Source organism: Gavia stellata, chromosome 16, assembly GCF_030936135.1.
Source record: "Gavia stellata isolate bGavSte3 chromosome 16, bGavSte3.hap2, whole genome shotgun sequence".
NCBI classification, from domain to species: domain Eukaryota; kingdom Metazoa; phylum Chordata; class Aves; order Gaviiformes; family Gaviidae; genus Gavia; species Gavia stellata.
The window spans coordinates 14,230,205-14,242,898 of NC_082609.1; the positions used below are offsets into that span (position 1 = coordinate 14,230,205).

The 12,694-nt window shown below is 36.2% G+C and overlaps 1 protein-coding gene across 1 annotated transcript in view; it reads left to right on the top strand.

The window, feature by feature from the left end:
• The first annotated feature begins 9,402 nt into the window (after positions 1 to 9,402).
• Positions 9,403 to 12,694, top strand: part of GABRG2 (gamma-aminobutyric acid type A receptor subunit gamma2) — a 68,972-nt gene continuing 65,680 nt past the window's right edge. The window contains exon 1 of the mRNA XM_059825653.1: positions 9,403 to 9,500. Coding sequence (XP_059681636.1) covers positions 9,460 to 9,500 — 41 coding nt within the window. The 5' untranslated portion in view covers positions 9,403 to 9,459. The remainder of the gene's footprint in view (positions 9,501 to 12,694) is intronic.

Sequence of the window (12,694 nt, forward strand, 5' to 3'; positions counted from 1 at the left end):
ACTCCTAATTTCCCATTACTTTTTCTCCATTTGCTTTTTAACTCATATGCCTGATTTCTCGTTACCTTTAATATGTGTGGTTTCCCTTTTTTTTTTTTCTCATCTAAATCATGAAAAATGCATGCCTTTATTTTTGTGGCATCAAATGTTTTCATTGCTCTTTAACCTATTAAATGAATGAATTTCTATCAGTTCTTACAGATAAAAAGGTATGTAGGATACCACCCTTTTACTTTTGTGTTTAAAAGCTTAACTGAACAATTCTCTGTTTGTTTAATTTCAGCCCACTATTTAACTTACACATAGCACTTATCTATCAGTCATAGAAAGCAACATCGAAGGGACCTCATATGTATATTTGACCTCAGTAAACTGTTCCAGTGCTCTGGGATTCCTACCATAGGAAATTTTTTCCGAGTTATCCAATGATAATTAATCTAAGAAGCTGTGATAATTCTCTATCATCCTACAAAACAGAAATATCAGCTATTCCCTTCCTCATTCCACCACTACATATTTGACAACTTGGCATAATTCCTTTCAGACTAAACTGCATTTACCTCATTTTTTCACTTTTCCTTTGAAAATATTTTTCAAGACTCTGGCTGTTCTTTCTGAACGTTCTGAAATTCATCATATTTTTTCAGATCCACTTTTAATTTTTTAAGGTCTAACCCTATTCCTTACCATGCCTAACCCCCTCCTGCCTCTGGCTTGACATTCTTACTGAATATAGTAAGGATATTATTCATATTGTCAACCAGATCATTAATTAATAGATTTAGTAATAAAAAGTCCAGAATAAACACCTGATGAATCCTACTCAGTACCCACCTGCATTTTAAAAGCAAACCACTGAAAATAACTGAGAACAAATTTCTAGAACTAGATCGTATATCCCTAGTTTGCTCACAAGAATATCATACACAATATCAGAAGTCCAGAGTCAAAATGTGTACTCCTTGCCTGCTAGCACACATGGACTGTTATCAGGTATCACTTCCAATGTGTATTTGCACCCACTGCATGGAATGTGATCCTTCAAAATGCTGAAAGTTTGTTTATAGAGATCAAAAGAACTTACCCTGAACAGAAAAAGTGGTCATACTATGAGACTTTTTCTTCAGCATTATATAAAGGCAAAAACATGAACAAAAAATAAGCCAACCTTGTAACTCAAACATAGACATGAAAAGCAGATGTTGAATACTGTATTGATAACTATTTATACTGTCGTGTAACCTTACTCTTGCATAATTAACATAACACTTTAGCACAGATTTTGTTTCTGGTTTTTCTTCTTTCTTAAAAGGAGAGAACGGACTGTTTCTTTTCTGCAGGAAAAAACATTCTTTACGACCTACTACTTCCATTAACATTTTGGAGGAAGAGATCAAAAACCATTTGTAATGATTATACAGAATGGACATATCATTCTCTTGGCAAGGCTGCCTGCAAGACTTTCACAGCATAGCCTGCACACACCTCAGTACTCTGGATCCGTTCCTGATGTACGTATTCCCGCTCCACTCAACCTGCACAAAAACATATTTGTGCCCAAATGTGTTCTTACACAAATGGCAGGAAGTTTATTCTCACATTTACTTGGGGAGGAGATACTGCCTTGCTGATGGAAATAGACTTTGAATAACGCAGTCATAGGAAATAATGATACATCAAAATAGATCTTAAGATTATGTAAACTGTCTAAGGGAAATACTAAATCTGGCATGGAAATACAGAGCTTTTTGCTCTGTGTTGGTGAACACTAAGTAAAATGTCAAACCTGCATTGTATGTCAAATCAGATTTTCCATACGAAAGGGATGACAACCACAGAAAAAGTCAATGAAGCTGGGTCTGATAGAAAGAGTGGCATGCTCTGAATGTTTGCCATAACACAGACGTTGGAGACTGGTGTCTTAAAATGCTCACTGATGAACAAAGTCAGGTTTCGTATTGCTAAATCTCACCTTTTTACTTTTAGATCTCACTTTCCTGGTATGAGTGCAAATGAGAAACAGCAAGAATATCTTTACTGAGAAAATAGTGATTACAGTTGTGAAAACTGACATGCTGAAGTTGAACTGTTTTCTGACAAGGAATGGCCTTTTCTTGCATTAAGGAAAAAAAAGGCTGCACCTCCGTGTGCAAAGAGTTGGACTTAGATAACCATGATGTTATAGACAGGAGTTAAACATGCTCTTAATTCTCATCAAAGTTTGTGAGACTTAAGTTTGGGCTTTATTCTAAGCATGCATTTCAAGCTGCTTCTTGTGGCCTCTTGTCAGGAATTTGCAGACTTTACTCTTCTGAAAAATATATCTATTTGTGGAAACACTGATGAAATACTTCCTTCTGAAAGAACTAATCACTTTCAAGATAGCCAAGGTCTTTTTCTTGTGCGGAAACCAAGTATCTAGTGTTGATGTTGTTCTTGTTGCATTATAGATTGGGGAAAACTAATAAATGAATGAAACGTTTTCCTGGTCTATGAGAATTTTCATTCTTCATCTGGGAATAAAAATGATGTTGTAGATGTGCACAGCTTAAATGACCAGATTTAGCATCCTCAGGAGTGCTATTTTTTTGGTAAGAGTAAATAAGAAAAATTCTTAAATTTTTAATTTTTCAAAAGCATAAAAAATCTTGCTCTATAAAGAAAATTAAAAGATTGAATGGAACAGCTAAAGAAAAAATGCAGGACTCTATTCCTCACTTTATCACTCACCTATATGTTAATACAAAATAGAGTGATAGTGAATGCTTTCAATATAATAGCAAACTGGCCATTAGCAGTGTGAAACAACTGAGTGTTGATAGCTCTCTGTTATATATACAGTGCTTTAGAACATTAACAAATCATTTACAGAACACATTAATCCTGTCCATTGTGACTACACACACATGAAAATATATTTGCAAGCATATTGGTCCATCAAATGTGCTTTTTCTTAGATGATTTCAAGAATACCTGTTTGGTTTCATTCCAATACACATATATTCAAGTACCAGAACATAGTTATTGAAAAGTACCCTTTCAAAATTATTTTCTCAAATTTCTAATGTGTCTTTCCCTTTGGTATTCAGTGCTGCTTCTGAACACATTTATTTCTTCCTCTGTCATTGCTAAATAGAGAATACATGCAGTTACAAGTTTACTTATGTCATGCAGGTACTGGAAGACAACTTCCAAAAGAAGCATGCAAGTAGGTTGAATGACTGCTGCTGATAATCATATTTGAAACAATTGAACTAAACTCATCCCACTGAAAGTACATATTATGTGAATAGGTGCCCTCATTCCTCCACGTAAAGATTCTGGCATCATCCCAGAAGTCACAACAGCATTGTCTGTCTGCTATCCCTCACTCTTTACTCTCAGGAGTGAGAGGAGGACAACTCTAACATTCTCCTTTCCCCTTTGGTTTGGTGCTTGACTACAGGAAGCAGAGACTGCTGCTGTCCTGGCATGGTTTCAAAAGACATTCGTCTTAAACATAGAGATTTAGCACAAGGTATGGGGAGAAAGCTATAGTTTGAACACAGGGTTTTGACCTAAGCTCTTTTTACAACATAAACACACTCAAAATACTGTGTACAAGAAACCCTGCTAAAGACTAATATATATGAATATATATCTCTCTCAATATAAGGCTCCTGAAAATCATGCTTTTTGAAACTCTTGTGGAGCAGCCACTTCTCAAGCATTAATAAAATTGTTCAGAAAACAAGCATTACTGTGTTCCTCAGAAAGTATCTTAGCATGGTGATTTCTTCACCTAAGAACTTAGTGTAATGGAACTGGGTCCTCTAGGTTATATTACAGGCTAAGAAAGCTTTCTCAGGTCAGTAGCAGGGAGATGGGGAACGCAGTTTGCTGTAAGAGTTTTATGATAAGAGAATCTTAGCTGTTTACAGCACTAAATAGCATTTGTTAAGTCTGTTGCTGGCAGGAGCTTGTAAATCTAAGTACAGTGATAGAGCTCTTAGCCAAAAACTTGTTTTCTTTACTGTTTTAGCACAAGATCAAAGCATATAAACAACCACAGTATTTTGGGCTTGTGTTTTGGTTGTATTTAGGCTACCAGCATTTTTTCTTGTAAGTCAAATACTCAGAAAGTGATTGCTTAGAAGAGAAACCTGAAGAAACAGTTTCAAAAAAAATCTTTCTGAAAAAATGTTCACTTTGCATAAAAACCTGAAATACCACTATATACATATTTTAGGAAATAATTCCTTTTTTATTCCTAAGCTCTAAAATAATTATTTGCAGTATATTTTCCCAAGCAGCACAAGATTTTGGCTTTATTAAAAATGCAGTAGGTTGAATCCTTTAAGAAGTTGTCTTCAGCTTGATGGCTTTCTTGAAAGAATTATTATTTTCGCCTTTTCAGTCTGATTTTTTCTTTTATTCTGACAGCTCAAATGAATCATCTTAATTCTAATAGATAGCACTGAAACAATGCTGAAATGATACTTTTTCAGTTAAATAATAAAATCCATCTGGAGTCCCACTTTGCCAATCTAGAATATCCATATTCTACACAATGATATGCAGTTTGTCTGACCCCTTCATCCAATATTTACCAGGGAAAAGTAGCAGTGAGATTCAATATTTTGAGTTCATCTACTTACTACTGATATGAATGTATAAATCCGTGCAGTTGCAGTAATGTTCAGTTAGACTTAATTAAAAAAAAATCTTTGAAAGACCCAGATTTCCGGTCCATTAAGAAGTCAATAACCATCTCTAAACTATGATTTTAGTCTAGCACTAAAGAATGTATTTTCTATTTAGTTCACCTCCATACCACTCCTTCACAAAATTTCTGTATTTTGTGCAGATGAATTAAAAGACAACTAGACGTCTAGGTCTTCTAAATGAAATGTCTACCCACAGTCCCTTGACTTGCCAGTAAGCAGTCAGACCTGGCAGTTCCTGCTCTAGTACAGAATTTTATCAGTGAGATAATAAACTAATAAGCTAGGAGGAAAACGCAGACACCTTTCCATACACAACCACAAGCACATATGTACATTAATAAATGTACAAAAACATGAGCTACCTTTCTTCTAGGAGTTTTGCAAGATTCATTTTTGTTTTTTTTCCATTTTTTAATATACATTTATACCCGTATTGATGAGCAGAAAATGTATTAGAAGATAGGCCATGGGAAAAGTGAGAGATTGTATCAAATCCTAGAATTTCATCTAAGAAAATGTTTATAATGGATGCTATTTTCCTCAGGAATTCAGTATTAATATATTTCCAAAGGGCTAGAATTTGCTAGGAGAATCTTGGAGGAAACCAAAATGTTATCAATGTTGTTACTACTACTATAAAATACATATTTATATATAGCTTTAAATAAGTTATTTTTTAAAATATGTGGATTCATGCCGTTCAAAAGGCTTTTTTTTATAACCAGGATATTTTATTTCTGGATAAAAATATTGCAAAACATTTAATATATTTTTCTAAGCACAAAAACATTATTTGATATGTAATTAATAGTCTCCTAAGTCATCACTAGACAATTTAGCTACCTACATGTTTCCTTCTTTTGCTTTTAAGAAACCATCTTTAATATGACTCATAAAAAACAGTTACCTCTTACACAAATCTTATACCATTTGAGAGATAGTGAAATTTTTATTTTATTTTGATATTTTGTCTAAAAAAACCACAAGGAATTACAAGCTGAAACAGAATGAACTTGCAGATATGAACATGTGATGAAAGAAAAAAATAAGTAATCTTTTTTGTGGATAGCTTGGCAATATAGTGTCATTGATAGTGTCCTTTTTTTTTTTTACTTTATCTTTTATAACACTTTTATTTTTGCTGTAATATTTAATACACAGGAAAAAATAATTTTAGAGTAAGGAAGAGCCGTGTTTTCTTTGGGATTAAAGACACAGACACCTACAGGAATCAATGGGAGCTGAGAACCTCCTTGTAAATGGACAAGCTGTCTGCCAAAGTATAGTAAGATACTCTTGTGAATATTATTCTGGTCTGATATAGAATGCATGTTTTTGGAACAATCACTTCTGTGTTTAATTATTCTTCATAAGATATTTTTTCCACAGAAAACCTAAGTCATTTCTTGTGACGATACCACATTTGTGCTGAGGGGTAAATTACTATGTGGGATTGGTTTATCACGCAAAAGGTGTCAGGAAAACATTTCACACTAGGCAGTGTCCTCAAGTAAATTTAGTCCTTTGTGATAATTTATTATGATAGAATTCTAAAACGTCACTGTCTGATTCGAGCTTGTGGGCACAAAAGGCAGAACCTTGTGCTTCAAAGACAACGTGTTCAAATAGAAAACAGCCTATTTGATTTTTGTTTTCTATAGCAGTTATATCTGTTACAGATAAACAATTTTTTTCCCAGCAAAGGTTATAATCATAACCAGAGATTATAATATTGAAATGCATTAAGCATAAAACCTGGTTTTGTTTTCTCTTCCTTCAGGCCAAGGTTGCAAAGAACTGCAAGGACAATTTTGCATTTGAAATTACTTGCAACGAAAATTGCCATTGCTTGATTGTTGGTGGATGAGTTTTATGTATCATGGTCAAGTATTTTGATATCTAAATGACGTTAGCTCTGATATCTACTACCTAGGAGCTCTGAAAAACCTGACTTGGCCTTTCTGTGGTCCAGTGACTGTATCAGAGGCCTAAGACCCTAATTACCACTACCTAAGTTGGTGCCTAAATGTCAGTTGCACACATCTGAAAATAAAATTAAAGTAGATGCATCTGAAATTAAAAATTGATCATAAAATGATGATGCAAGTTTTAATATGCAGAACAATCTACACAACCTTCAGTGTATGCTTGTCCATCAAAAACCACTGATATCCAATTAACAATGTGAATAGAAGGTACAACTAATAAAATACCTACAGGAATAATATTATCAACGGGCTATGTCTCTGTACATCTTAATGAACTCTAAGCAGTCACGGATTACTATTACAGTATCTAACTCCTTTTGACATACCCTCTACATGATGGGAAGCCTGGAAAAAAACTCTTAAGATTTGACACCAGGAGCTTTTCCTTCTATTGCAGACCCCTTGTGTCTCTCAACAAGAATAATGAGCTGAACCTCTGGAGTGAAACTGCATAACAATTTTGCAGGAAGTCCCAGAACTATTTTCAGACAAGAAGGATGTGAAACATTTTGCTATGGGACAAATTTCAGTAAATAAAGTGCAGTGTAAAGCTGATATTCCCCATGTTACAGCAGACATAGTTGCTGTGGCTAAGACAATAACTATTTGCACATTTCAAATTCTTAGCTATCAACAATTTTGATCCCCCCATCAAAATATAGCGAGCATTCTTAACCTTCAAAGGAATGTTTTGATAACTGATAAGAGAGATTACAGCAATAAAATCACAAAAGTATCCTGTACACAGATAATGTAGTGAACCATGAGCAAATGTTGATAGTTGAATATACATATATGCATATATACATACACACACTGAGAGACAGAGAGATACGGGTAGAGCATTTGGAATATTTTATAGCTTTTTATCTCTGAAGTGGCTGTATTTCACAAGTTGGTGAATTGACTTAATTAAGAATAGGACCATTGACTGGAAATATTAAGAACCACGTTCATAACTTGTTATTGTGTTTGGAAACACTGATAAAAATACAGTGACAGTGTTAGATATAGGCTTGAATTATCACAGAACTATCCAGGGACCAAGATGTATTTCATTCAACTAATAGCATTAATCTACAGCTTATTGTTGTAGGTAAATACATAGTGTTTGGAAACGAAAAAAATTAGCTTGATGGCTGAAGGCTGAATCTATGTCTTTTGAGAATTTGGGACGGCAACTACTGTAACTATCTATTTTTGATGGATAAATTTCATTCTGCATTTGGACACTGTGAATTACCAGATTGGTCTGGGTATTGGCAGGTTTGAGCAGGATCCAAGTGTTAAATTTGGTTCAGACTAGACTCAGTCCAGAGGGATATTTTGATGCTTTTATTCTATTAGGAGCATTTCACTTTCTCTCCTTTTAAGTGTTCTTTAGAATAATTATTTCTTTATTTCTCTCTTGAGTTTTAGAAAGATGGGCTTTGAACAGAAACAGTGTCAGGTCACATCTCCCAGTTCCTGATGATTATGTTTACACATCAATCTCCCAGTTTATAAACAGCATTAGGGAGGCTTGATTCTGTCTATGTTTGCTTTGGATTTAGGCAGAAAAAATTGGGGAGATAAAAAATTTGTTCTTGTGGGTCACGGTCCAAGCACCTATTTTAGACTGAGGTGCTCTTACTTTGGGAAATCCTGAGATTCCCTGAATTTTTTACTTCACTAGTAGCTGCTAAATTGCATTTTTGGACAATGGAGCTTGGGATTCTGGTTCCAAAATTTGGCAAGGTCCAGCTTTTAGAGGCATCTAGTGTTTCCCCTCTGGCCAGGAAGCATTTTCTGTGCATGTGTAGCCTGATTTTATTAGGGGGAGGGGAGATAAAAACCTTGCATATTCCCCCTAATCCTATCACAGACTAAATCACCTCATTCATACTGACTCCACCAATGCTGCTTCCCCCATTTCCTGAGTTACTTAGCAACAACCATCCCTCCCTTTACCACTCCCCCATCCATCCTTTCATTTTTTTTTCCCTTTGCAATCACGATTTCCAGGCTGTTTAGAAAAATGAGGATGCTCAGCAGCATAGGGCAAGCTTTTCCTTCCAACCTCCCTTTTTATGCCTGCCAAATCCTTCTTGCCTCCAAAATGGAAATCCAGGCTGCCTGCATATGTGTAATCAAAGGTTAAAAAGCACCCCGGCTGACACCACGCATGTGTTAATCTGTGCTGCAGCAGAGTGCATCATTTCCACTTTGACCTCAGAGTTAATCTGCATTCAGGCAGAAGCTCCATTGCTTTATTCTTTCTTTTCTTTTTTTTTTCTTCTCGTTTACTATTTCTATTGCTTTATCGGATTTTCTTGCATGTGTGTGAGTGGTTCTGTAAATGTGTGTATGTGTATGTGTTTCGTCTTTCCTTGACTATTTTTATTCTGTGAGTGTCTGTGGTTTTGTTTTTTTTTTCTTTTCTCCCAATTATGTTATTCCCCTAGATTTGGAAGCTGCTGCCTGCTGCCTGAGCTGACGTTTTCTGATTATATCTGCAAAGGGTTTGTGCAGATCTAATTTCTGTCCCCCTGCATATTAATTCCCGCAGCTGGGCGCAATGTATCATCCCACTGACGGGACCTGGTAGGGAGGGGGGGGAGAACCACTACCAAAAAAAAATTAAAGAAGGGGACGGATCCATCTGCAACTGAGAGGAAAGGGGAAAAAACTGGGGGGGGTGGTGGTGGTGGTGTTTGAAAAAGATTCCTCCAAATCCAACAAGCCTGGGGAGCACTGCATTCTTGAATCCTGCATTTTCTCTCAAAATGATGGTGTGGGCACTTCTGTTCCTCTCTCTCATCCAGTGGTAAGATGTGCTTTCTGATTCTGTTGGGGGGGGGGGGGGGGGGGGAGAGGGAGGGCTGGGGGGTGAAGAATCTGTTTGCAAATTTGCAGAGCTGTGGTGAGAATGCCAGAGGTTTGGATAGTGGCATTACATTCATCTATCTCCTAGCAGCTGAGATCTTACAATGTTTTATTTCTCTTACAATTGTTGTCGCTCTGAAATGGCCAGGGAGGGTAAGCAGCGGGTGTGTGTGATGGTGGTACATGCCGGGTGTTTCATAGAATTTGATGCCATATTAATGAAGCCTTTTATCTCTGAATTATTGTTTGCTACTGTGCATGGAGTTATAATACAGCTGTGTTTTGTGGGCAGAATGGCAGTGCGTTCACGCTTGTTTGCACCTAAGCAGCCACATCATGGCTGTGCCTGGGCGAGGGGCGCCGAAGCGGCGCAGGTTTGTTGCCGCCGCCGGGAGCCAGCGCAAGGGCTTCGGGCCGCGGACAGCGATGCGGAGCTCTGCCCAGCCCGCCCAGGGCAGGCGGAGAGGCGCTGCCGGCATTCCCAGTTACTGAAATGCTTTTCATGCTCATGGAACCAGCAATGGGATGTAATACTGTTCGCTGATCTTATGAGATGAATGTTTACAACAGCAGTTACCCCCCCCACTGCACATGTACGGTTTGCAGGCAACCTGTGCATGCTGCATATGTGTATTGTATGCATAAACGTAAAGAGGTGAAAATCTCAACAACGGAGGAAGAAGGAGTTTATATGTGGATGAGTAGACAGTGGAGGGGGGGGAGTGAGTATTGCTGCAGTGCCAAGCATTACGCTGAACCAGACATTCTTGCAAAAATTTGTGGACTGTGCATTTAACAGGTTAGATGAGAAAGTAGCACTGCATTACAGAGTACCTGGCCTTTCGAGTGCTAACAGAGTCTTCCTCACAGCTGCATAAGCCATGTTGTCATTGATACATTAGAGAAGTTAGTGCCCACTCTCTTTTCTACTATTAATGCTGTATTCATACAAGCTCCTCATTCAAATGTACTTTCCTTCTTCCCTCCTTGTACCTGGACACTACCACACTAAAAAGTGGGTTCTGTTTGCTTTTCTTTTATTTGTTTAAGAAAAACCAGACTTTGTAGCTGCAGTGGTAGGATTTTAGTTCTAAGCAAAATAAAAGGCCAAAATTATTTGGCCAGGGAAATTAAAAGTTGCTGGGTTTTAGACTAACTCTCTTCACACTTTGTGAAGAATTCCTGTGAAAAGAAACTTAAAATGGTGGAAAATGGAGAAGAAAATGAAATAAAATTTGGTGAACCTACCACAAAGGATACTTTCTTATTGGAAGTAAGACAGGTGTAAGGTGTCTCTGATTCTTACAGAATCATTTAAGATTACTATGTGAATATAGCACCAGAAAATGAGCTTTTATTCTCAGATCATTTTGACATAAAACTTCCACCAAAATAATCCCAGATACTTATTTTAACACACTTCCTTCTTTTCACTCATCTTTCAGAATAACATAGCCTGAGAGCAGTTTTGCCAAAATTATCTCATAAGCTTTAAAAGAAACTCTTCAAAATGCAAATTAAAGTTCTACCTCAGTAAAAGGTTCTGTCTTCTGTTCATAGCCATCTGATAGCCAAGATGGTTTCCTCTGACAGCTTCCTGACCTCACAATTTTAAAGAATAAATAATAGACAGAGAAACAGTATTTAAAAGCTACAAGTAAAGGGGAGTATTATCCTTAGTGCTTTATGAAAATAATTTAAATGAGTCAACATGCAAAAATGATTTTAATTCTAATAATCAGGACACTTTTCTCCTTCTGTTGTGGGAGAAACCTTACTATTAGTTTTGGAAGCTCATGGACCAAGACAGAGTTACAAAAGTTGAACTTAGATACCGTTTATTTACAGCCAGGCTGAAAGTTTTTCTTTGTCAAAAACTCATCAAACACTTCAGAAGGAGGGGAATATCTTTGTATTATGTGTCACTTGTCTTGGACACTGAAATTCTTAAAGGCCAACACAACTTAACACTAACCTATGTGCTCCATGTTACGCATGTGAATAAACGTGTTGACATCAATCAGAATACACACAAAAGTTTAAGTATTTGCAGAATCTGATCAAAGTAATTGAACTCATAAAAATTGATTACCAATGTTGTGCAGTAGTTTTCCCCTCATTAATACAAAAGATTACTATGTAGAGAAATTAATTGTTGCACTATTGTTGATATTTAGACGATTAGAGAAAGAAGAGGAAAGTTAAGGCATCATTCAGGCACTAACGGAAGTAGCTAAAATTCTGGCATTGACTTCAGCAAACCATAATTTGAATGAATTTAGAACAAATGTCATATTACAGCACTGCAGTATTTTACCTTCACAATAATTTTATTTATTATTTTTATCACATGCACAGAGTACATCCTTACAAATGTGCACACTAAAGTTTTAGGAAGTGCTTTCTTCCAATTTGTTTCTTGACATTCATAACCGTACTGCAAACTTCTTGCATAAATTTCCCCCATCATCTTATCACTCAGACTAGTGTAACAGCATTGTGCAGTCTTTCATATTGACTGAAGCTGTGTTTCAGTGAAAATGAGTCAAACCAAACTCCAAATTTCTGAAAATTGTGCATCAAAATTTTGAGGTTTAGAAACATTTTAAAAATGTAAATGAAATAGTTTAATATTTGCATACCTCAATATGGGGTTTAATTGGAATTATTTGATTACACTTATTGAACATATAATAGGTAATTAACATGTTACACGTAATAAAGCTCACTCACCAGCAAAGATTCAAAGAGATTTAAAGCTATACTCTGCACACTATTTACATATAGGTTTTATTAGTTATTTCTGCATAGTCCTTAGCTTTAACAAATTGTCAGTAAAAATCACATGAACACAGCGCAAAGCAATGTCCAGATGTGAAACGCTGGACACTAGCTACTTTTATTTTTTCACTCGTTAGTGGCCAAGTAGTGTTATGGCAATGTTTCTATGCTGCAGCTAGATACCTAAAACTGAAAATTGTCAAGACTGATCAGAAAAATGCATAAATAAAGCAACCATTTTAGCAACAAAATAGTTTGGTGCATATGTGAATATATGTATTTTTACTAGTAAATTACTGAACACGGGAGTAAATAGAATTGTTTTGCTCTTGTAAAGCCCTAGCAGTGTCAGTT